Below are 27,071 nucleotides of genomic sequence, written 5' to 3'. Positions count from 1 at the left end.
AAAAATGTTCTAAGAGAGAAACACTGACACTAGGGGTAAATGGATTCCTTCTCTTATATGATCAATTTTTATATGTTCACCTCCTAATCAAATTTTCTTTTATGGAAACTAGTATGAAAATAATCACACTCAGATTCAGCTGCCTTGGCATCTTCTATACTGGTACTGGAGTTCTTTGAATTATTTCTATACTAATGTTGAACTACAGTTGACCCTTAAACAACATGGGCCTGAACTGTCTAAGTCCACTTATGTGGAGAGTTTTTTCAATAGAAGTTACACTGAGTGTGCCTGCCTCTTCTGCCTCCTCTTTCATCTCCTCCACCTCTTTTGGCTCTGCTTCCTCTAAGACAGCAAGACCAACCTCTCCTCCGCCTCTCTCCTCAGCCTGCTCTACGTGAAGGTGACAAGAACAAAGACCTTTATGATAATCCACTTCCACTTAATGAAGAGGCAATATATTTCTTCTTCCTTAGGATTTTCTTAATAACATTTTATTTCTCTAGTTCACTTTATTAATGTGCTATATAATACATATAACATACAAAATATGTGTTAATCGATTATGTTATTGGTAAGACTTCTGGTTATCAGTAGGCTGTTAGTAGTTAAGTTTTAGGGGAGTCAAAAGTTATACCTGCATTTGACTGTGTCAAGAGTTGACACCCTAACCTCCACGTTGTTTAAGAGTTAACTGTAGTTTGAACTACACTAGTTTGTACTGGTTTGCAGTATTTATTATACTATATTCATCATTACTTTTATGCTTCAATGAACCATTGTTGAGCCATGATCCATTTTGGGAAGCTAAGAATATAATTAAGCAAGGAAGAATGAATGTAAATCTAACAATAACATATGAATGAAATGAAGTTCAGATGTCAGAGTCAAACACCTCTGTTAAATGAATGCTTGCCAAGACAAAACAATCAATGCAATCAATCCTTATTATCTATTAACAGTCTAATACGTTGTAACAGATATGACAAATTAAATGGGATTTGGAAGAATATAATTTATCTTACATTCAAAATGTGAAATAAATGTGAACAAAAATCAACCTGTTGCTTATTCATACCTAACTGCTTGGGAATCTTAGTAGATAGGTACTCCAGTAGTTCAGGAATCACACTGAGAAACATTGCCCCAGAAACCAGAAACCTAGCATGTAGCAGGAAGTCGAAGAATAGCTGTTATTATCTACATTCTTACCTGTTCTACCTGCCTTGTAGCTTGAAAACATGTCTGGCTCACCCTGGCTAGATGCTCCCTGGGCTTCATCCACCTGATTAGTTGATAGACTTTATTGGAATTTCTGGGTTGTAAGCCTAAGGACCTTGTTTATCTTGCTCACAGCTGCGTTCTTAGGCCCTACACAGTGTCTGCTATACAGTAAAAGCTCAATAAATATTTCTGAAATGAATATATAAATCAAAGTGAGAGAAATTAATTTTCTGTGATATGGGCCTAAGAAAGGAGAAAAATCACTGGATAAATAACTATTTTTCTAAGCAGAATGTAGCTACCTTCAGAAAGGCACCTATGGTGTGGTTGGCTAACCATTTAGTAACCTAATCATCAACAGTTAACACAGCCCTTTCTCCTTGAAGTTACTTTTAAATATTAGAACTTTTATAACTTTAGCATTTTCAGTGGAATTCTAATGCTTAAAAATACCATATTTTTTGGATTTTTAATCTCACATATAAATTTATATAAAGCTATCTCAGGGAAAACTCTCTTAACAGAACTACTGAGCAGTGAGTAGTTCTGCTAGCTTTAAGAAGTGGTGTGTGTGTGTGTGTGTGTGTGTGTGTATATATGTATATATGTATGACTGTGTGTATGTGTGTATTTTTCAAAGAATAAGAGTGAAATCTCCTTTTAAAGGTCTGTTTAGTAAGTTTTGCTTTAATTTTTGTACCAAGAGATTGTTTTTGTTCTCTGTGTCTTGAGATGATTTATTCCTGCTTTAAAGAAAACAGCAATAACTCGTGGTCATAGAGAGTAGAAGGATGTTACCAGAGGTTGGGAAGGGTGGTGGGGGGAGGTGGAGATGTTTAATGGGTACCAAAAAAATAGAAAGAATGAATAAAGCCTACTATTTGATAGCACAACAGGATGACTACGGTCAATGATAACTTAATTGTATATTTTAAAATAACTTAAAGAATGTAATTGGATTGTTTGTAACTCAAAGAATAAATGCTTGAGGAGATGGATACCCCATTCTCCATGATGTGCTTATTTCGCATTGCATGCCTGTATCAAAACATTTCATGTACTCCATATATATACACCTACTGTGTACCCAAAAAATGAAACAAACAAACAACAACAACAACAAAAAACAAACTGCAACAGAAGCCAGACTCAGTATTCTGTTTGTCATTGTTAGCTTTGCAAACAGAATGGGTATGATGGTGGTGAGATTTTAAACAGAGGAAAGGAAAAGGAAGGCACTGCTGAAAACAGACTATGACGAAGCTTAGGGGAAATAAGTTACACACTTGTAGCAAACAACAAAGCCAACAATTTCCTTTGGCAACAAAAAGGCTGCTGTGAGGTAATAAACATATCTTCCCCACAGTGTGGCAATGCAGTTTTTAAATCCTAAATTAGAAGCCTTTAAAATAAGCCTAGAATGCCCCTCTGGTATATTTTGCCCATGTTCCACTAATGTATGCTTAGAATTCCTAGAGATGAGAATGATGTAACTGCCCTTGAAATCTGCCCTGATCTCCAGCATCTGGATTGTGATCATTACCGAGCTATTGTTCAGATACAAGTTAATCACAGAGGTAAGCATGGAAGTGAGTAATCCTTGCAAGCAGGATAGAGGATTATAAACAAACTTGTGTTGAATGAATCAACAAATGAAACAATAAATAGATCACGAACTAAGTATCACAAACTCTTGATTATCAGAGGTTTCTAGGTAGCTTAAAAAATAGTGCATATAAAAAAATCAATCCATTTACATGTTAGAAAGCATCTATTATTTGAAATTAGGCTTTAGGCAAAAATAGATTCTAAAATATCCCTACTGTAATGCAGTAATACTTGTTTTCCTCCTCACCCACTCTTTGCCAATAGCCCCTCATTAAAGCAAAAGATTTCTTTGTCCCAAGGACCTAGTCCAGTGATATGTACTTGGTAGGTACTTTGTAAACCTTTACAAAACCAAACTAATACTACTAATGAAAATGTCTAAGAGAAAAAGCTACAGGCAGTTCTGTCAAAAACAGAGATCCATGTAATGTATATACCCTGGTTAAAAATAGAGCAATCAGTGATATAAAGGTTAGTCCTTTCTGGGCCACTGAAGAGTGATTCAGTGTATAAATATGGTTCAGGCTTGGGTTTATTTAACAAAATTTTAAACATAGGTATCTCCGGTTGTGCTATGGAATCATCAAAGTGATGAATGTCATTTAAAGTTAAATTTAAATAAATTCAGGCCTAGGAAGCCAGCCTCCAAACCTGTTCACTGATTTAATTTTAATTTCAAACTTAAATAAAGTCTTATTCCTAATTTTTTAAAAATAAAGGCAAATTCACAATTACAAGGGACAGTGTTTCTTGTCACATATTCAGCAGCTACCAAATCATTATGGTCTATGTATAGTCCAAAAGAAGTCTTTAAAGTTAGAAATGCTTTTCTTAGGAACTCTATTATAACTTGAGCTATAACTTTCATGAAGACACTCTAAAAACAAAGAGAAATCCTTACCTCTTGCAATTAAATTTCAATAAGAATTTCAATTATACGGAGCACTGGATTTTTCCTGTAACCCTCATATTAAATTTTGTGCTCAGTATTAAAGGAATTAAAGTCAATTTCTTTACCAGTGCATTATGGGGAACACAAATTAAGATGGAAAAATGAGCTGGGAATAAGCATGCAAATATTGTGTATTCATATTCTTATACAGCATAATCTGTAAATCTGGTACTAATGAGACTCAAGATTTAAATGGCTGAAGAATGTTTTTAGTGAATTATTGTCAATCAATGCCTCTGTTCCAGGATAAATGTAATCTTGAAAGGCAAAACACCTATTATTACAAATTCCTAACTAAGTACAGTACTTCATTATTTCAAAATGTCACTGTCAATTTATAGAGTAACAGATAAACATCTTTCCACTATATATCTGAATGCCTTTCCTTCAGAGTAAATGAAACACTGACTATTAAGAAAAAGAATAAACAATATTTTTATAGCAATAGAAGATACCTAGTGAGCATTAAAACTCTATAAACTAATTACAGTGCTCCAAATTTTCATATTTGTTAATGTGGATATATTGGGTTTCATTTTTTAAAAATATTTTAAAATTTATCTGTTTGGTTTGTTTTTAAGAGACAGGGTCTCACTCTGTCACCCAGACTGGAGTATAGTGGTGCAAGCATAGCTCACTGCAGCCTTCAACTTGTGGGCTCAAGTGATTCTCCCACCTGAGCCTTCTGAGTAGCTAGGACTACAGGCATGCACCACCATGCCCAGCTATTGTTTTTAAAATTTTTTTGTAGAGATGGGGCCTTGCTATGTTGCCCAGGCTGATCTCAAACTCCTGGCCTTAAGCCATCTTCCTGTCTTGGCCTCCCAAACTGCTGAGATTATAGGTGTGAGCCACTGTGCCAGGCTACACTTGTTACAGGGTCCCACGTTGTTGCCCAGGCTGGAATATAATGGCATGAACATGGCTCCCTGTAGCCTCAGCTCTTCAAGTAGCTGGGACTACAGGCACGCAACACCACCCCTGGCTAATTTTTGTATTTTTTGTAGAGATGGGGTTTCACCATGCTGCCCAGACTGGTCTCTTAAATCCTCAGCTCAAGTGATCCACCCACCTTGGCCTCCCAAAGTGTTGGGATTACAGGTGTGAGCCACCCCCTGGCCCTGGCCAGGTTTTATATCATTGTAATCAAATATATTTTTTTCAAGTTACTTTATTTTATGTAAATTCAAATGTTCATTTATTCAATCGCTTAACAAACATTTACTAAGTGCTGACTTTGTCCTAGGTACACTGTTAGGGGACAGACTTACAAACATGAATATGGTATGACTCTTGCCCTTAACGAACTCACAGTTTAATGTAATACAGGGATAAATAAAGTAAAATACAACAGTTCAGGGTTATATTAAAATTGTCTCTGTGTTTCACATTTGCAATACCTAAAGGATAGTCTATTAAAACTATCCTTAGAAACTTTTCATCATTCTTCAGAAATAAAACTCTCCCTTACTTGTTCTAGGGAAATCTTTTAAAAAGAAATTTAAAAAAGATAAATTAAAAATGATAATCTTACCAATATCTGTGAACATAACATCTCACATTAACAAATGCTAATATTTGTTTCATATTTTAAGGCTATTTTCTAAATCCAGAAATTTCTTGAATGATCCAAGTAATAATGACTTCTTGAGATAATTATTTATAGCTCCTACCAGCTATATGGACATGGGCAAATTTACTTAACTTTGACTCTCAGTATTTTCATCTGAAAAGGATAGATAATCTTACCAATCCGTGCTAGATTATCTGCCATTTACCCACTCAGGATCCATGTTCTCTACACAGCTTTTTGCCCATGGAGGCTCTCCTACCTTCCAGCTTCTAATTAGGCTAAATTAATAGGGATACTAGCAGAAGATTAGAGAAGGAAGGTGAAGCTATTCCCTAGTTTCCTCTCTGTTAGGCCACCAAGGTTGGCTATATCCCTCTGTCAGATGCAGTCCTCTCCATATAGCACCCTCTCCTAGGCTTTCAGGCCTAGAGATGATAATGGTTCCCTTTAGCCTTGGGGTCTATATGATCTTCTGTTGATTATTTTTTTGAGACAGATTCTCATTCTGTCACTCAGGCTGGAGTGCAGTGGCATGATCTTGGCTCACTGCAACCTCCACCTCCCAGGTTCAAGCGATTATCCTGCCTCAGCCTCCCGAGTAGCTGGGATTACAGGCACATGCCACCATGCCCAGCTAATTTTTGTATTTTTAGTAGAGACGGGGTTTCACCATGTTGGCCAAGCTAGTCTTGAACTCAGTGATCGACCTACCTCAGCCTCCCAAAGTGCTGGGACTACAGGTGTGAGCCCCTGCGCCCAGCCTCTTCTGTTGATTTTTGAAAACCCTGCCCACATTTTTAAAAATGGTCACCTTATTAAACTCTTCTTAAATAACCTAGTTTAAAAGTGTCTATTTACTGCCAGAACACTGACTGATATACAACTTCATGGGTTATTTTGAGGATCATATGAGATGATGATTAGTGCTTAGCACAGTGCCTAGCACATAATAAATACTAGGTAAGTATTGAACACTATTGTCATCAATAATGCTTTTATTATTATTTTATTTGAGGTTCTATGTTCATGTTATCTATAACACCTGAATATGTTTAGGAGGTTGAGAAAACACCTGAATATGTTTAGGAAGTTGAGAAATTCAGAATGCTGGAGATCTTTTGCTAATTCTCACAGTACTTCAAAAATATATTCAAATGTAAAATGGGTTTATTGCTAATTAAGCTCAATATTTAAAAAGAGTAAGAGGACCGTAAAAGTGAGTTTGATAAAATCCATATAGTAGACATAATTTCCTGGACTACAGTTTCTTCTATAAACATGCTTCTGAACTAATTTCTTGCAAATCGACTTCCTATAACCACCCCAAATCTAGCAAAGTGTAAACAGTCCATAAATTAAAACAAATTATTGGGTCTTGGGGTCATAAAAAGAATGGACTGAAAGGTAAACTCCATAGCATGAAAACCCTTGGTAAATTTGTAAATGCATCTTCATCATCCTTATTTATCGATCATATCATAGGCATGTACCATCATTTGACAAATTACCTCATCAAAATCCTGTTAAAGATCTGCATAACACAGCCATAAAAAATGATGAGTTCATGTCCTTTGTAGGGACATGGATGAAACTGGAAATCATCATTCTCACTAACTATCGCAAGGACAAAAAACCAAACACCGCATGTTCTCACTCATAGGTGGGAACTGAACAATGAGAACACATGGACACAGGAAGGGGAACATCACACTCCGGGGACTGTTGTGGGGTGGGGGGAGGTGGGAGGGACAGCATTAGGAGATATACCTAATGCTAAATGACGAGTTAATGGGTGCAGCAAAACAACATGGCACATGGATACATATGTAACAAACCTGCACATTGTGCACATGTACCCTAAAACCTAAAGTATAATAATAAACAAAACAAAACAAAAAATCTGCATAACCTTACCTCGTCCTTTATATCTTCCTGTTGTTGGGCTGTGAAGATCTCCATTGCAGCCATGAGTCTCATCATTAACTCATCTACTGTTGTGTTCCCTAAAAACATATAGAGATTGCCAAACTTTAAGCTTTTTATATATAACTTCAAATTATTAAAGTATTAGAAACTGGAAAGTCATTCTAGAATTAACCAGAAAGGAATAATCAGTCTAAAAATATTACAGTTAAAATACTTTTGTGGTTTTATTGAAATGTTTCATATGTTCAGTAAGAAAGAGTAGTATACTGGCAGTTGAAATTTCGGAACAGTTATATTTGAGGGAGCAGTTTCTTAATGAGAAGGACTTTTAGCACCACATAGAAGAATGTCCAAATCATGAAGTTCAAAAGTTCTGTCAAATTATGAAAACATATCTAGTTAATAACACTAGCAACAACTACCAATTGTTTACATATCACTGATTAGGCTAAGCACTTTTATACCATCTCATTTAATCTGTACAACAAATCTATGAAGGATTCATTATGATTTGGTTTTAAAGAGAAGAAAAGTGAGTCTTAGCTCAAAAAAACCTGTCTGACTAAGGCCAAGCTGGTTAAGTGGTGAGGCCAGAATCTGAAACCAGAAGAAGCTGACTCAAAGCCTGTCCTCTTTGCCGTCCACCTCAGTCTATTACCTTTACTTAGAATTATCTTCTGTCACCAAAAATCCTCCAGTGAAAGAAATAGTAATTCAATTTCTGAAAAAAGTGATTTCTTTTTTTTTTGCCCAATTGATATTTCTCCCTTTCAGCTGCTTTTAAATGACTCTTATGATCTTTATAGAGAAGGTATTTTTAATGTTTGATTTTCCTTAATGTCATTTTATTCCAACCAAGTCCACAACAAACATATAGCACATATGTGCCATTTCCTGAACACATTTAAGTCATTGTTATTTGCTTGGGATGTACCTACAAGAGAAAAATTCATGAGGATATATAAAGATATGACAATTCTCTTCTCTCAAACCTACAGGCAGAAAGAGTTAGGTTTTCTCCAAGGCTTGAGAAGGGATCTTCTTCCTCATTAATGCAATGGCCACCAACAGGACAATAAAGACCAAGCATTCTTGCTGGCATTTTCCCAGAAGGCTTGACTAACATGATCTTTCAGTGGTCCTTTCCCTAATTATCCTTATGACCACTGGCAGCATGGGTTTAGGGAACATCTATGGTCCTTGGCAAAAGAAATGATCGAATTTGTTCACATCAGTACTACTCAGTAAATGAGCTACAGGACAAATGTTATCTTGGCACTAAGAAAACAGAACTGGTTTTATAGTCAGAGTTCTAACTCTAATTCCATTACTTATAAGCTATATAATCTAGTACCTGGAAATTGGCACATGACAAAGGCTTTAATGAATATTTATTCAATAAACAAATAAATGAATAAGTGAATAAATGGACTGTAGCTCTCTAAGGATCAATTTCCTTTTCTCAAAACAGAGATAACACTATGTAATATTCTTAGAAGGAGTGGAGATAATGTAAAGTATACACAAATCGTTGGTAGTTAATATTAATAGATACGACAGATGACAAAAGAAATTTAGGAGCACCTTCGATGTAGATTTTTTATTCTTTTGAGACAGGGTCTCGCTTTGTTGCCCAGGTCTCAAGTGATCCTCCCACCTCAGCCTCCCAAGTAGCTGGGATTATAGGTATGTGCCACCACACCTAGCCAATGTAGATTTTATTATTGGATAAGTCTCTGGGTTTCTATGTTTTATTTAAAAACTGTAGTGGCTAAGACTCAGAGCATGGGAAATGGGTACTATATGGAGTATACTGGAATCATCAGTGGGAAAATACTACAGTTGTATATAGGTTGACTACACACTGGCCATTAATTTTTAGGCTTAAGTCACTGCTTATCAGCTATGTTTTAGCCCTAACTGGAAGGATCCATTGCCAAACTGGACTTGTAGGTACTTCATACTTAAGCCCTTATTGATCAAAGACAGAGAAAAAGTATACCAGTTAATGCAGTTCAGGGCAAACTTACTCTTTATAGTTGATTGCAGCAGTTCTCAAACTTTTTGGTCTCAGGACCCCTTTACACTGTTAAAAATTACTGAGATCCCCAAAGAACTTTTGTTTATGTGGATTATGGCTATTAACATTTACTGTGTTAGAAATTAAAATAGAAATATTTAAAATAAATTTATCAATCCATTTAAAAGTAACAATAATAAACCCATTACATGCTAATATAAATATTACATTTTTATGAAACATGACTATTTTCCAAAAGAAAAAGTTTAGTGAGGAGAGCAGCATTGAAACATTTTTGCAAATCTCTGTAATGTGTGTGCTTAATAGAAAACAACCGTATTCTGTATTCTCGTACCTACATCTACACTAACCAGTTACAATATATTGTACTGGTTGAAATTTACGAAGAAAATCTGGTCACACAAAGATATGTAGTTGGAAAAGGGAGAAGTATTTTCATAAACGTGGATATTCTTTGATAATACACTTAAACTGACAAGTGTAAGTTTTCTTCAAATTAGATGCACATGGAATTTGAAACCATATCAATGAAATCTGGGTACTCTGTTACATTAAAATCTATTGCCTTTTGAAAGGATCTTTTATCTATACATGATTTTATAATATACATTGGTCATTTGTAAAATATTGGTTCACTGAGTTATGCATTTCTCTGCTGAATGCTGACACACTTCATTATAGGATATTAAAAAAAAAAATCACAGAAAACATCTTGGCAACTACCCAGACTACATAAGCATAGCTTGCCTGTCAGTAATATTTTCAAGTAAAAATAATTTCTGTAAGAAATAAAAAGCAAGTATTTCAGTGTAAGCAACCACACCAGTGCTTTTCTTTGAGACCACCAGTATACTTTAGTATGCAGCAGAAGTGCTTTACCCATACCTCCCATTGTGCCACACAAACTATTAAAAGGGTTAAAATTTAATAAAAGTAATAATTTTTACTGCTTCATCAAAGACATTCTTAAGGCTTTTTCTTTTCTAACTAAATACACGGCAATGAAGAATAGGACTACTATTGCAATTTTGTGTTATGGCTTTGATTCGTGCTAAGGTGCCAGGAGTTTTTTATAAACTATTCCTTTTGAGCTACTAGTGCAAATGTCAACACAGTAAAGAAGGCAAAAAAAAAAAAAAAGAGAAAGTCTTATTACAGTTAGGAAAATAATTTTGACCTTACAGATATCCTAAAAGGGTCTAGTCTGATGTCTACAAACCACACCTTGAGAACCATTAGTTCTTGCAACATTGCCTCTGACAGGGAAAGCAGGAATGAAGTGTTATCTTCATTATCCATTTACCCTATGCAAATCAGTTCCCCTGGAGGTCTTTTTAAACACTGTTTATGAAATCAAATGCTCTAGCTATAGAGAAAACATAAAATGCTAGAGGTCTGGTTTTATTTGGGTTTTAAAGGCACTGCAATTTACACATATCCCCTCCTCCCAATCAGACTTAAATGGAGGCAGAAATTAGCATCACAGATACAGTTTTAGCTTGAGGCACTTGAAAAACCTTTTCCCCAGTGGCATAGAGAAGATACACTGTTCAACCTAAGCTTTGTAATGAACAAGGTAATATTTTACACCAACCCTTGGAGTGCATTAGGAACAGTAAACAAAACAAAATCATTCACTTCTTTTTTGGTAAAGAATGTGCACTGTGGTTAAATTCACAGGCATCCGACAGCTTCATGCTTCAGGGTTGCACCCTAAACATGGAATCATACAAATAAGAAGAAACAACTGTCATTGTGAAAAATTCAATCTTCAATATACAGTGACTGGATTTTCTATATAACTAAAGATAAGTACTTCTTCCAATTAATCAACATTACAACAACAAATCAATATAAACAGAAATGTCACACTTGACAACTGATTATGTCCTAATTGCTAATTATATAATTTAGCAATTCTGAACATTTAACTTGAACATCCTGTGCCCCAAGGGTTGTGCAATTTTATTAAGACATTTCTTTTAGATTTTCATGCAGCATATTATTTTTTACAGCACCTATACTTTTTGAAGACATTTTTCAGGATGTTCTATATTTTCAAATGCAAACATATTTACTAATAGAAATATTGTCAGCTTCGGCAGAAAAACTATAAAGTTATCACATACCAAGGCTTTACTCTCCTTGTGACATGTACTTTACCTTGTATCACATTCAACACTTCATTAGATGATCGCTTTCCCATAATAATCAGGAAAAGTGGAAACTGATCTGTTTTTTGAGTCCGAATGGTTTGTGCCACAACACTGCCAAAGTGTCTATTGCACATAGTGAGAAATCTAAAAGGAGACAAAATACAAAGTAAGTTTTGCTTTGTAGTTTAATAGATTTACTAGTACTTCAACAAAGAACTCATTGTGTTATTAGTTATGTTAAATTAGACAGCCTGCCTGATATCAATGTGTAAAATCTTGCTATATTGAGTTTTCAAACATATCTGACATAATACAGAAGTGATTATCATATAGAAAAGCAGGAAGCATACCCTAAACGCTGTCTGGGGCTGACAGCATAGGATTCTTAGTCTTTTTTATTTATTTGTTTATTTTTTGAGCAGAGTCTCTCTCTGTCACCCAGGCTGGAGTACAGTGTTGTGATCTCGGCTCACTGAAACCCCCGCCTCCCGGGTTCAAGCAATTTTCTGCCTCAGCCTCCTGAGTAGCTGTGATTACAAGCTCCCGCCACCACAGCTGGCTAATTTTTTTTTGTATTTTTAGTAGAGACGGGGTTTCACCATCTTGGCCAGTATGGTCTTGAACTCCTGACCTTGTGATCCACCTGCCTCGGCCTCCCAAAGTGCTGGGATTAGAGGCATGAACCACTGCGCCCGGCAGGATTCTTAGCCTTAAACACTACAACACTACCTTTAAACTATGAGAAAAACAAACTAAATTAATTTCAAGAGGATAAAATTTCTTAAATAGAATAATATAGTGTTATACAAAGATAAATTGACTAGCATCATCCTAAAAAACAGAATTTAGCAATATTTTCACAAGTCTTCAGAATCAAGAACTGTACTTTACAATTATGTTTTCTCCAGTAGTAGTAGGTCTTTTAGTTTCATACTTAGCATGAGATAAAAATAATAATTCTAAGCTTTTAACCAAAAAAAGCTCTGAGATACTAGCATACTGAAGTCTAGCATTAGTATTCTTAACACGATCTGGAATAAATGAAAAAACTGATAAAGCTTTTCTCTTCTATTAGAGGACTGTTTGAAATTAGCATTTCTTTCAAGAGAAAAGGGTAGCTTATGATATGTTTTCAGATCTGATGGTAAAAAGTAAATGTCATAATAATAATGAATTATGAAAGACCAAATGCAAATATAGAATGCTTTAATAAGATCCAATTTAATAAAGTCTGTAAAAATAATGGACTTTTAATAACACAGGTCACAAAAGGCAAAACAGTGGAAATTCTGGGGACTAGCCACTGGTACTGGCTTATTAATTCTTAATTATGTTCATGAAAGGCAACTTAAATCGTGTGTTTTCTTATGCCTTATGATAATATTTTAGGTAACAACCCCTCTGAAATGTATGTTCTAGCTGATGAGCAAAGTCCTGTCATCACATGCATTAGAAGGTAAATCTATTTGAAAAGACAAACGGCATTAAAATGTCATGTATTCAGATTCATTTGATATCCAAATTCAAAACAGAATCAAACCTCTTAATTTTTAAAGCCAATACATTTTGCCTATAGAAATTCATCTCAGAAATTTAGACTGAATCCTCCATAAAATCTGTGCTATGACTACAGAAAGTAGGTGCTGTTAAGGGCCACTAGAACCGTTGGCAAGAGTGTTAAGTTAGCACCATTGCAATAAGTTCATTGGAAGGTAGATTGAAGAGCAATAACCAGACCTCATGGCAATTTCATATCCGTGCCACCATGAAAATTCAAATTCTCACATTCCACAACTATGATGGGATAAAAGGTGCTCGAGCAGCCTAACCTTCTATGCCAAATTTCACACCTATACAGCTTAACTCATCGATGGGGATGTATAGATTGTGAGACTAGAAAATTAGGATCTTTTTGTGCTTTTTTCTAAAATATTTTGAGTCAGTCTTGACTCTGGCCTGATCATTGGTAACCTCTAAAATAAAAAGATGTCAAAAAAATAGTTGGAATGTCATTTCCTACAAAAGGGAGTAAGTCCTTGTTGCTTTCGCACCAATGGATTAATTAAGCAGATATAACAAATTACCTGCCCATAAGTGCTATTAAGTACTAGCTAAACAGGATACCTACCAAAAAAAGAAAGAACAAAGAAATAAAGGAAAGAAAGAGAGAGAAGAGAAATAAAAAAAAAAGGAAAAGCAGGGAAGTTTAGTGGTTTTAAGAATTCCATCTCAAGATAATTTTGCCTGGAAATTGTGTACTTCCCATATTCTTTTTGTGAAAATGGGCAAGAAGATAAAATAATTATGAAAATGTAAGTATCTTATTGGGCATAAAATATTATATAACAAAACTTTCACCACTATACAAAGCACATTTGAGGTGCAGATCGCAAAGCACACAGCCATTCAATAAATTATAAAAAAACAACAACAAAGTGATCAATTTTCTGCTAGTTATTGGAAGATCACTCTAATTTTTTGGAAGTAGTTGGGAGATACACAGGGATCACACAACCAGCTGACACTTTATGGTAGCCTTAACCAACAATTTGTTCTAATCAAAGAGAGACTTAAAATTTTAATTAATCTGATCAATCTTCCTAAAATATGAATTATGTTTGAGATTTTCAAATTGCAATCATCAAGAGCCTGTAGGGCCGATGGACAGTATGAAATTGTAAAAATTCCTACTTGTCAGTTCATTCCATTATAATTAATAAGAAGGTGGTACTTCATGGTACAGATGTCAAATCTTTCTCATGGCTAGGAGACTCTGCTTCTTGCTGCCAAGATCATTCATGCACAGGGCTACCATTCATAACACTACCAGCAGCAAAAAATTCAGTTAAAAACATTAGAAGGAAAATAGATGGGGAAAAACCAGTCATTTTAAGATAAAATGCATGGTTCTCATAATTGTGGTATTTTCTTCCTTTTGAAGAGATAAAAGTGTACCAGTACACCCAGTGGCAGGGCCAGAGTTGTCAACCCAACTGCACATGGCATTCATCAGAGTTAGGTGTCGTGAAGGGATAAATGGTTTCCATAAGTAAATTCTTGCAATCTCAAACCCAAAGTGGGGAAGCAAGGGCAAACCACTATAACAAAGGGAAATGGCTCTGTTTTTAAATAATACAATTTCTGAATAAATCAAACAGCCTACCCATCATAGAACATTTGAGGAGGGGACTAACAAGTTGCCAAATCAACCCAAGGCCAAATGTTAAAATTACAAATTTGAAAAGACAAAGAATAAATGCCCTCACTAAAGGAATGATACAAGGGAAGAAGGGAGAGAAGGATGAAGGAAGGGTTGAGGCAATGAGTGCAACGAAATAGTTAATCATAAGTCAGATATACTTTTATATTTTCCAGTTCTTGCTATTAGAAAACTGGTAAGATAAGATGAAATGGTTTTAATCTAAAGTTTGGAGAGAAATATAAACAGAATATCTGATGGTTAGCATATATTAATCACATAAAATTTTTCATTGCTGAAGCATAGACATTTCTATCTTGTTAATGGAAACCAGGATTACTAATAAATCAGATATGGCAAAAAGTAATCTTGTTTAAATTCAAAACAGGATATTGTTTAATTTCTTTCAACTTAAGTCATAATTACCTAAGTCACTGTTTTTCACCAAGCTGTACTCTCACATAAAATATATATTAAATGGAACCTAGCAATTTAGGGGAAGGGAGATGAAATTCCACAAATGCTCACTGCCTACCTACCGTATACCAGGTACTGTAAAAGGAAGAATATTTGATAAAAAATAGAGGGCACAAAACTGTCAACTACTCTATTTAAGGGTTCCTGATTACTACATATTTCAGCGTGATTCCCATGAGTTTAAAAGAGCCTCAGGTATAGAGTGGGAATAACACTTACCTTTAAAACACTTGTCTTCTTGTAAGGATGAAATAAGTTAAGATACAGAAAACACTTGGACTTGTGCCTCAAATATGGTAGGCTCTTAAAATTGGTCGCTATTTTACTATTATTAAATGCATAATAACATTTAACACTTTTATCATCATTTCTTTTAGGATTAAAAATGATAGTTTATAGCTACAGGCCAGCTCTAAGAGACTTTATTTTGCACAGGAAGATACATTAGCAAAGATTTGTTGACTAAACCAACACTGTCACTGTTTTTTTTTTTCATTCAGAAAATGAATGGGCAGGTATCAATATTTAGAAAATAAGGCAAGACATTATAGATGCTGCATTTGTACAATACCACAAAATTTTAAACATTTACAACTGGATACAAAACTAAAATCACTATTTTCTTTTAAATACATTTATATTTAATCATAACATGGCGAAAGGTCAAGGGGGAAGTGGATCCATGTGGAAAGGGCATCCTCTCTTTATAACAACTTGCTCTCCTGGGAAGACATCCATTCCTGGGATTACTAAACTAGCTTAATGAGAACAAGAGGGAGACCCCCCTACCATGAGAATAGTCAAGGACATGGTGGGTCCATGACCCAGACATCTCCCATTAGGCTCCACCTCTTAAAGGTTGCACCTCCCAACATTTCCACACTAGGAATTAAGGTTCCCATATGAGTTTCGGTGGGGATGCTCAAACCATAGCATAATCCTAAATCTTTGGTTTAAACTAAACTAAGTTAGGAAAACAGAGCGTATGACTAAGCTAGGGGAAACTAAAGGTAAAGGCAGTGATCCTAAACCTTTAGTGGCCTATAAATCACCTAGGGAACTTATTTAAAAGGCAAGTTCCTCAGCCCCATTCCCCCAGAGAAGGTGATTCAAAAGATTTGGGGTGAGGTTCAGGAAACAGCCTTTTTAATATGTCTCCAACCCCACCCCAGATAATTTTGATGCAAGTGATTAATGGCCACACTTTGAGACACATTGCTTTCTGGACACAGGACTCTCTTTGTAAGACTTTAATCTGTCTCTGAAGGCAGTTCTTAAAAGAAGTCATCATAAAAATGTTTTGGGCAATGACAGCTTCACTGGACCAAGTGTCTAGTCTCCTGAGGCAACCACTTTAAAAATATTAATTCCCACTTGCTTCATTTGTATGGATAGACTCCAATCTGATCTGAAAAAATACTAATAAATACCTCAAAAGTCTGTGAGCTCCATGTGATGGAGGGAAAACAAAGCAGGGAAGGGGAAGTTGTAATATAAAATAGAGTGGTCAGGGAAAGTCTCAATGAAATGCTGACATTTGATCAAAGACTCAAAAGAGGTGAACGAGGAAATGAAATATTTATCTCAGGGAAGAGAATTTCAGGTGTAGAGAACGGCAAATAAAAGACATTGAAGTTGGAAACTATCTGGCATATTTGAAAGGTAACAAGGAGGTTACTATAGTTGGAGCAGAGTGAAGCATAAAAGACAAAAATTGATGAGTTTTATTACACTTACATGGTAAAACACACACATACACACACACACACACACACACACACACACACACCCCACAGAAAAAAACAAAAACAAAAACACCATAACTAGGCCAAAAGATAAATAATAAACGGGGAAATTTTCTGAATTCCGAACCACAAAAAAGAGGCCAATTTACTCATTATATATAGAATTCTTACAAACTAGTAAGTAAAAGATCAACAAAAAATAAAGTTTCTAGAAATGGAAATAGTAATAGCACATAAGCATGTTAAAAAGATATGTAAAATTACACATACTGAATTTGCTCCTAATTAAAGCTACATATATATATTCGAGATGGAGTCTTATTCTGTCACCCAGGCTGGAGTGCAGTGACGCCATCTTGGCTTACTGCAACCTCTGCCTCCCGAGTGATTCTCCTGCCTCAGCCTCCCAAGTAGCTGAGATTATAGGTATGTGCCACCATGCCTGGCTAATTTTTGTATTTTTAGTAGAGACGGGGTTTCACTATGTTGGCCAGGCTGGTCTTGAACTCCTGATCTCAAGTGATCCACCTGCCTTGGCCTCCCAAAGTGCTGGGATTATACAGGTGTGAGCCACCATGCCTGCCTAAAGCTATATTAAAAAAAGAAAAAAGAAAAAAGAAAAAAAAAACATTTTTCACCTGTCAGATTAGTAAAGAAAAAGAAAACTGGCTTTGGCAAGGTTACAGGAAAACCAGGAAAAAGTCACTACTATACACTGTTACTATAAGTGAAACGGATACGATTCCTTCATGGGCAATTTGCCAATAAAAATTATAAATGCATACATACTCTTAACCAAGCATTTAGTCTATAGATATATTTTCATGTGGAAATCACCTATGTACAAACAGTGAATTACTGGATGTTTGTAACAGCAGAATACTGGGTGTAACCCATCAATTACTGGATGCAGTAGCTCACACCAGTAATCCCAGCACTTTGGGAGGACAAGGTAGGGGGAGGAAATTGCTTAAGCCCAGGAGTTGAAGACCAACCTGGATAACAAAGCGAGACCTGCCTCTACAAAAAATAAAAAAATTAGCTGGCATGGTGGCATATGCCTATAGTCCCAGCTACTTGGGAAGCTGGGCCAGAAGGATTGCTTGAGGCCAGGTGTTTGAGGTTACAGTGAGCCATGATCATGCCACTGCACTCCAGCCTGGGCAACAGAGTGAGACCCTGTGTCTAAATCAATCAATCTTGGTTAAATAAAATTACAGTATATTATGGAATTTAGAGATACTATGTAGCCATTAAATAGATTTCTTTATTAACTGATATGGAATATCTTTATGAAGTAATGTTAGTGATAAAAGGAAGGTATTAAATTATATTTACCATTTGTGTAAAACTGGGGAAAAATAAATACATATTAATTTGGTTTCTTTTTTTTTTTTTTTTTTTTGTGAGACAGAGTCTCGCTCTGTCGCCCAGGCTGGAATGCAGTGGTGCTATCTCAGCTCACTGCAACCTTTGCCTCCGGGGTTCAAGCGATTCTCCTGCCTCAGCTGAGTAGCTGGGATTACAGGCACGCGCCACCACGCCTGGCTAATTTTTGTATTTTTAGTAGAGATGGGGTTTCACCATGTTGGTCAGGTTGGTCTCGAACTCCTGACCTTGTGATCCGCCTGCCTCAGCCTCCCAAAGTGCTGAGATCACAGGCGTGAGACACCGCACCCAGCGATTAATTTGTTTATATACAAAATAACCTCTGGATGGATAAATAAGAATGTTGCCTCTGGGGAGGGTCACACAGATATGAGTTTAAGAAGGAGACTTTTTATTACATACCTTTTTATGCCTTTGAATTTTGATTAATGTGAATGTGTTAGCCAACCATAAAACTGGTAAAAGAGCAAGTCCCTTACATGAAGAAAAACTGCATATAATCCCAAACCTTTAACAGTGTTAATCACATTTTTCTATTTTACATGAGTCTTCTGTTCAAATCCATCTTTTTTGCAGTGGTGTGATATTGGCTCACTGCAACCTCCGCCTCACGGGCTCCAGTGATCCTCCTACCTCAGCCTTTGGAGTAGCAGGGACTACAGGTAAGCGCCACCAGGCCTGGATAATTTTCATATTTTTTTTGTAGAGATGGGTTTCACTGCATTGCCCAGGCTGGTCTTGAACTCATGGGCTCAAGCAATCCACTGGCCTCAGCCTCCCAAACTGCTGGGATTACAGGCATGTGCCACCATACCCAGACCTCAGATTTTTTTCTAAATGGACAGTATAATGCCTCACCATGCAAATGCACATATTGTATGCATGTTGGAGAACCCAAACCAAAGGTAATTTTAAGAAAACACAGGATGAGATTTTGGGAGAATTTAACCTAAAAAAGCATATCTCATCTGCCTGAGGCTTCCAGTAACAGTGAACTGTTAAATTATCTCAATAGATTAGTAGTCAGAGATTTAAAAAGCCATAATTTTTTTTTTTTTTTTGAGATGGAGTTTTGTTCTTGTTGCCCAGGCTATAGTGCAACGGCGTTATCTCGGCTCACCTCAACCTCCACCTTCCAGGTTTAAGTGATTCTCCTACCTCAACCTCCCCAGTAGCTGGGATTACAGGCATGTGCCACCACGCCCGGCTAATTTTGTATTTTTAGTAGAGACAGGGCTTCTCCATGTTGGTCAGGCTGGTCTTGAACTCCTGACCTCAGGTGATCCACCTGCCTTGGCCTCCCAAAGTGCTGGGATTACAGGCATGAGCCACCACGCCCGGCAAAAGCCATGTAATTTCTTAATCTTTCTCCTTGTTGCCATCTAGAAATAACTCAAATGCAAAAGGCTTTGAGGCACTGAAAGTTTAATAACAAAGGTATAGCTAAACTATAGGAGACAATTTATCCTACTTTTTTTGAGGAACAATAATCATAATAATTGGTTTTTCTTACCACTAAGTAAGAACATAAACATTTAAGTACTTGAAAATTTCTTCATAAAAAGGGTGTTTACTTTTTCTCAAGTGTTGATCATAGACTCTTAGGAGGGATAATAGAGAACATCTAATTCAATCTCTTATCAAATGCAGAAATTCCTTCTCTAGCAATGTAAAGAAAAGATTCACTTTCCAGGGCCTGAATAAGAGAGCCAATTTATGTTTAATGTCATATAACATTTCTTCTGTGTTTTTGCCTTTTACCAATCAATAAATATTTATGAGGGCCCACCAAATATATGATGAGATAAGACATGGCTTTTGTCTTTAGCATAGTAAGAATATTTTGCCTTTGATAAATCAAGGCCCCCAAACAGCAAATGTAATCTAGTATATTACTGGGGCCTAGATTTAGTGGTTCAGATGAAGTGCTGGGGAAAATCAGAGAAAGGAACGGGTGCTTAGAAGTCAGGCAGAACTTGATGTTGTAAGGTGCAACTCCTATAACAGCTAGTAGAAGAAGAACCATCGCTTACTCACCTCTGTATTCCTAGCACCTACTATATTTGTTGCATGAATGGGCCAACTCATGCTTCAATAACCTTTATCTTCACTATGACAATGTTGACCATACAATCTTCCTTTTTCTCTTCCAACTACTTTTGAAATCAGTTTAATTCAAAGACAGTCAGTGTGAATAATTACAGTCTTCAGGGCCCTTTTCACTGTGTTTCCACCTCCACAGGCCACTTGAACCCTCAAAATAAGCAGGTGTTGGTCCACAAGTTTATGATTCTAAACTTACTGTCTGATTTTTAGCAAACTGCACTTTTTATATAATTTCATCCTGTCACCACCCACTGACTGAAAATGTGACTTAGAAAAGGTGTAAAATATCCAAATATTAACATATTAGAGAAATCAGGAATTGCTACAAGCAGCATAGTATTGTGGGAAGAACAAAGACTATGGAGTCAAACAAACCTGATTTTGTAAATTAGCTGTTTCTTTGGATAACTTAAGGGCCTCAGCTTTCTAATCTATAAAATGAAGATAATGATACCTACTTTTGGAATTGGTCTGTGGATTAATAAATACTACTTCTTTTTCTTTCTTTTTGTGTGCTTCAGAGTCAAAATTGGTTTTTCCACCCCCATCTCTCCAAATTAAAGGTATGGTGAAATGTTTCCTAAAATAAGTTATAGCACCAATCTCAGACTCAGATCACTAAATAGGAAGTTATTCTTTACACCATGCTTGCCACTGTATTATATTGCTGCATAACTTCTAGAATATGCACCAACATCATTGTAAGATAACGTCCCACTCAGAGCAGAGATTTAAAGTATATGTATCTCTACTTTAAATCTAGCTATATATTTAACATTGTCATGTTCCCTAATTTTTTCTAGCTGCCAAATTTAGAGACTTTGTTTTTTGTTTTGGATTTTTTTTAAAGGGATGGGGTCTCACTCTGTTGCCCAGGCTGGAGTGCAGTCGCATGATCATAGCTCATGGAAGGCTTGAACTCCTGGGCTCAAGCGATCCTTCTGCCTCAGCCTCCCAAGTAGCTGGGACTACAGGCATGCACCACCATGCCCAGCTAAGTTTTAAAAAAACAAAATTTAAGGCTGGGCATGGTAGCTCACAACTGTAATCCCAGCACTTTGGGAGGCTGAGGTGGGCAGATCACGACGTCAGTTCAAGACCAGCCTGGCCAACAAGGTGAAACCCCATCTCTACTAAAAATACAAAAAGTAGCCGGGGCGTGGTGGTGGGCACCTGTAATCCCAGCTACGCGGGAGGCTGAGACAGGAGAACTGCTTGAACCAGGGAGGGAGGTGGGGGTTGCAGTGAGCTGAGATCCCACCACTGCACTTCAGCCTAGGTGACAGAGAGAGACCCCATCTCAAAAAACAAAAACAAAAACAAAAACAACAACAAAAAAATTAAGAGACACAGACTTGCTATATTGCCCAGGCTGATCACAAACTCCTGGGCTCAATCGATCCTTCTAAGTAACTGGGATTACAGGCATGAGCCACTGTGCAGAGCCAAATTTGGACACTTTGTGATTTTTGTCATTATATAAAATGTTTCAGCATCATTTATTTCAGGGTTGGTTGGTTTCTCTTGGAACCTTGACATTTACATATAATGTCCTTATGTATTTGAAAACAACTATCACCCTAATGGATATAAAAATGTGGGCGTGCATGGCTGGGCGCAGTGGCTCACGCCTGTAATCCCAGCACTTTGGGAGGCCAAGGCGGGCGGATCACGAGGTCAGGAGATCAAGACCATCCTGGCTAACACGGTGAAACCCCGTCTCTACTAAAAATACAAAAAAATTAGCCGGGCGTGGTGGCAGGCACCCGTAGTCCCAGCTACTCGGGAGGCTGAGGCAGGAGAACAGCATGAACCCAGGAGGTGGAGCTTGCAGTGAATCAAGATCGTGCCCCTGCACTCCAGCCTGGGGTGACAGAGTGAGACTCCGTCTTAAAAAAAAAAAAACAAAAAAAAAACAAAACAAAACGTGGGAGTGCTTCAGTTGCAATCTCACCCACAGGAGAAAGGTCAATAGATTGGAAGGCATGAGGAGATAAAAAAATCTTTAGGACCAGTGATACTTGAACAAATAAATAGGAGTGGCAGGAAGTGGTGATCAGAGCCAGATGTTTGAAATCAAAATATACGTGGTGATATAGTTTCTGTTAGTGACCATCTAAATGTGGTAAATACAGGGAAGAAGAAAAATTTTCTGGAGAACATGTCTAAGAACCGAGAGGATTATCAAGAATGATGACAGGAGTAGAGATGATAAGGACTTAAGACTCATTTGTGGGTGATAAAACTTGTGAAGGTCAATAGACAGAATCTGAACCCCAAATAATCTTGCCAATCAACTGCATTAGTAAAGAATGGCAGAAATCTGGTTTAGCATCAACTCAAGTTGGAAAGCAACAATGGGGTTTTAGATGATTCCCTGAGTTCAACAGAAGCCCACAATAAAATTTCAGATAGAACTGTGCATAGCACCAGACAAACCTCCTCTAGAGCACTATGCTCGATCCCAGCACCTTTAGAAGGGGCTGGGTCTAGACACACTATCATATGAAGAACAGTGAAAAGAACTAATTATATTTGGTAGGAAGAGGCAGGGAAAATAGGACAAATGAGAGCTAGAGTTACACTGATAAAAGGCTATAATGCTATAGAGAAGTTAGGCTTATATCAGGTAACTGCAAAACCAGAACCAAAAAGGATAAAGTCGCGGAACCTCTCTATAGAAGAAGCATTGTAGTAAAGACATTTCCAGTTTTCAGAGCAGCTAAAAAAAAAAGCTATCTTTTGAAGCTTTCATTTCCCTGTCTTGGCAATATTCAAGCACAGGCTGGCGCAACATCAGCTAAGCATGCTATAGAAAAAAAGGCCTGAGTGGCTGCAAGTTGTACTGCTAAGGACACGTCTAATCCCTAACTCTAAGATTGGGTGAATTTCATGTTTATTTGTTCCTTGAACAAAAGGTCCATGGACTTCCCTTATACCTCCTGCAGGACTTTGCACACTAGATAATTATCTAGTACATTTCTGTTGCTGAATCATTCAGCATGGCAAGATCATGGGGAAAAAAAGCATTATGTGGTAGAAAAGCACAGGTAGCATTTGGGATTTATAGCTGGTATAGCCATTGCAATGACCTCACAGAACCTCTCTGAGCCACGAATAATTTCCTCACATGTGAAATGGGATCTTGCTATTTACCCTGCAGAATTGTGGAAAAGATTAAATGAGGTAAAAAAATATATATATACATATATATCTATATATACATACAGAGAGAGAATTAAATTAGCACATTTATATAGTGTCTGGCACTATAATTAATTAAGTAGGTACTTAATTAATGGTTGCAGTTGTCATTACGTAGTTTGGCTTTTTAAAAAGCAGTACTATAGTCTTGCTCTTAGCTACTAATATACTTTTAACAGATATTCCTTGTTACAAAATGAAAGAAGAAGAAAATTACTGTCGTCTTCTTCACTACACCCCACTAAAATCACTCTGATCAGATTATCACAAATTGTTAAGGGTAGCATGCTTATGTTATAATCTGATATATCAAACTTCACCAAAATTTATTTTAAAAATGAACCCTTGCTTATCTCACATTTTTCTACTGAAAACAATTGTATCCAAGTCAGAATATTACAAAGGTCTCAGGTCAAATAGGTGAGTCACTCTCTTTCATAGATGAAAAAGAAAGATCTAGAAATGTTATACTACTTGTCTAATATCATCTTGTTTTTCGTATTTCCAGCCTGACTGAGTCTTACTTCTCAATTGCTCTACATTCTATGATGACTGACATCTGTCCGTCTGCATAAACAATGAGAAAACAGTTGTACTGAAAAATCATAGTTTCTATGAGCCCAGAAGACCAGCCTGAGCAACATGGTGAAACACCTGTCTCTACAAAAAAAAAAAAATAATAGCTGGGCATGGTGGCATAAGCCTGTAGTCCCAGCTACTTCAGTCAGGAGGCTGAAGTGAGAGGATCACTCGAGCCCAGGTGGTCGAGGCTGCAGTGAGTTGAGATCGTGCCACTGCATTCCAGCCCAGGTGACAGAGCGAGACACACACACACATACACACACACAGGGACCCTGACACACACACACACACACACACAAAATAAAACCCTTCTAAAAAGCTTCTGCATAGCAAAAGAATGGGAGAAAATACATCCGACAAAGGATTACTATCAAGAATCTACAAGGAACTCAAACAAATCAGCCAGAAAAAAACAAATAATCACATTAAACACTAGGGAAACAACATGAACAGACATTTTTCAAAAGAAGATATACAAATGGCCAACAAACATGAAATAATGCTCAATATCACTAACCATCAGGGAAATGCAAATTAAAACCACGAGATACCACCTTACACCAATCAGAACAGCCATTATTAAGAAGTCAAAAAATAATAGATGTTGACACAGATGCAGTAAAAAGGAACTCTTACACACTGTTGGTGGGAATGTAAATTAGTACAACCTCTATGAAAAACAGTATTCAGATTCCTCTAAGAACTAAAAGTAGATCTACCATTTGATTCAGCAATCCCACTACTGAGTACCCAAAGGAAAAAAGTCATTATATCAAAAAGATACCTGCATGCATATGTTTATTGCAGCACAATTCACAATGGCAAAGATAGGGAATCAACCTAAGTACCCATTAACCAATGAGTGGATAAAGAAAATGTAGTATGTATACATATATACATATATAAATTAGGTGTGTGTATATATACATGGTGTATATATATGGTATGTGTATATATGGTATGTGTATATATTATATATATGGTATATATATATATATATATATATATATATAGTGTGTATATGTAATGGAATACAACTCAGCTACAAAAAAGAGTAAGGTCTTCAGTGAAACCCTGTCCTACTAAAAATACACAAAAAATTAGCCGGGCTTGGTGGCGGGCGCCTGTAGTCCCAGCTACTAGGGAGGCTGAGGCAGGAGACTGGCGTGAACCCAGGAGGTGGAGCTTGCAGTGAGCCAAGATCGCACCACTGCACTCCAGCCTGGGTGAAAGAGCAAGACTCTGTCTCAAAAAAAAAAGAATAAGGTCTTCTGCAACAACTTGGATGAAACTGGAGGTCATCATGTTCTCACAAGTGGAAGCTAACTATGGTTATGCAGGGGCCTATAGAGAGGTATAAGGGACACTGAAGACTCAGAAGGGGGAAAGTAGGAAGGAGGTAAGGAATGAAAAATTACCTATTGGGTACAATGTACACTATTTGAAAGACGGGTATACTAAAAACCCAGATTTCACCACTATACAATTCATCCATGTAACTAAAAACCACTTGTACCCCTAAATCTATTGAAATTTAAAAAGAAAATTGGCCAGGCAGAGTGGCTTATGCCTGTAATCCCAGCACTTTGGGAGGCTGAGGTGGACAGATTGCATGAGCTCAGGAATTTGAGACCAGCCTTGGCGACATGGTGAGACCCCATCTCTACAAAAAGATACAAAAATTAGCTGGATGTGGTGGTGCACACCTGTAGTCCCAGCTACTTGGGAGGCTGAGGTGGGAGGACTGCTTGAGCCTAGCAGGTTGAGGCTGCAGTAAGTTGAGACTGTGCCACTGCATTTCAGCCTGGGCACCAGAGCAAGACCCCTGTCTCAAACATGACATGATATAACATAACATAACATAACATAACATAACATAACATAACATAACATAACATAGAAAATCAGTTTTCTTTAAGAACAGCAACTGGAAGAAAACCTAGACAATACCATTCAGGACATAGGCATGGGCAAGGGCTTCATGTCTAAAACACCAAAAGCAATGGCAACAAAAGCCAAAATTGACAAATGGGATCTAATTAAACTAAAGAGCTTCTGCATAGCAAAAGAAACTACCATCAGAGTGAACAGGCAACCTACAAAATGGGAGAAAATTTTCACAACCTACTCATCTGACAAAGGGCTAATATCCAGAATCTACAATGAACTCAAACACATTTACAAGAAAAAAACAAACAACCCCACCAAAAAGTGGGCAAAGGACATGAACAGACACTTCTCAAAAGAAGACATTTATGCAGCCAAAAAACACATGAAAAAATGCTCATCATCACTGGCCATCAGAGAAATGCAAATCAAAACCACAATGAGATACCATTTCACACCAGTTAGAATGGCCATCATTAAAAAGTCAGGAAACAACAGGTGCTGGAGAGGATGTGGAGAAATAGGAACACTTTTACACTGTTGGTGGGACTGTAAACTAGTTCAATAATTGTGGAAGTCAGTGTGGCGATTCCTCAGGGATCTCGAACTAGAAATACCATTTGACCCAGCTATCCCATAACTGGGATATAGTCCAGAAGGACTATAAATCATGCTGCTATAAAGACACATGCACACGTATGTTTATTGCGGCACTATTCACAATAGCAAAGACTTGGAAACAACCCAAATGTCCAACAACGATAGACTGGATTAAGAAAATGTGGCACATATACACCATGGAATACCATGCAGCCATAAAAAATGATGAGTTCACATCCTTTGTAGGGACATGGATGAAACTGGAAACCATCATTCTCAGTAAACTATTGCAAGGACAAAAAACCAAACACCGCATGTTCTCACTCATAGGTGGGAATTGAACAATGAGAACTCATGGATACAGGAAGGGGAACATCACACTCCGGGGACTGTTGTGGGGTG

The 27,071-nt window shown here is 36.9% G+C and overlaps 1 protein-coding gene across 2 annotated transcripts in view; it reads right to left on the bottom strand.

The window, feature by feature from the left end:
* Window positions 1-27,071, bottom strand: part of FAF1 (Fas associated factor 1) — a 502,796-nt gene that overhangs the window by 88,923 nt on the left and 386,802 nt on the right. For both annotated transcript variants that reach the window (XM_055255394.2, XM_063627483.1), the window contains exons 14-15: window positions 11,488-11,624; window positions 7,272-7,360 (exon numbers count right to left, since the gene is read on the bottom strand). In XM_055255394.2, the coding sequence (XP_055111369.1) occupies window positions 7,272-7,360; window positions 11,488-11,624 (226 nt within the window). The remainder of the gene's footprint in view (window positions 1-7,271; window positions 7,361-11,487; window positions 11,625-27,071) is intronic.

The sequence above is a fragment of the Symphalangus syndactylus genome, chromosome 12 (assembly GCF_028878055.3).
Source record: "Symphalangus syndactylus isolate Jambi chromosome 12, NHGRI_mSymSyn1-v2.1_pri, whole genome shotgun sequence".
Classification (NCBI taxonomy): Eukaryota; Metazoa; Chordata; class Mammalia; order Primates; family Hylobatidae; genus Symphalangus; species Symphalangus syndactylus.
Note: the sequence above shows the minus strand (reverse complement) of the source record. Positions and strands in the feature narration are given on the sequence as shown.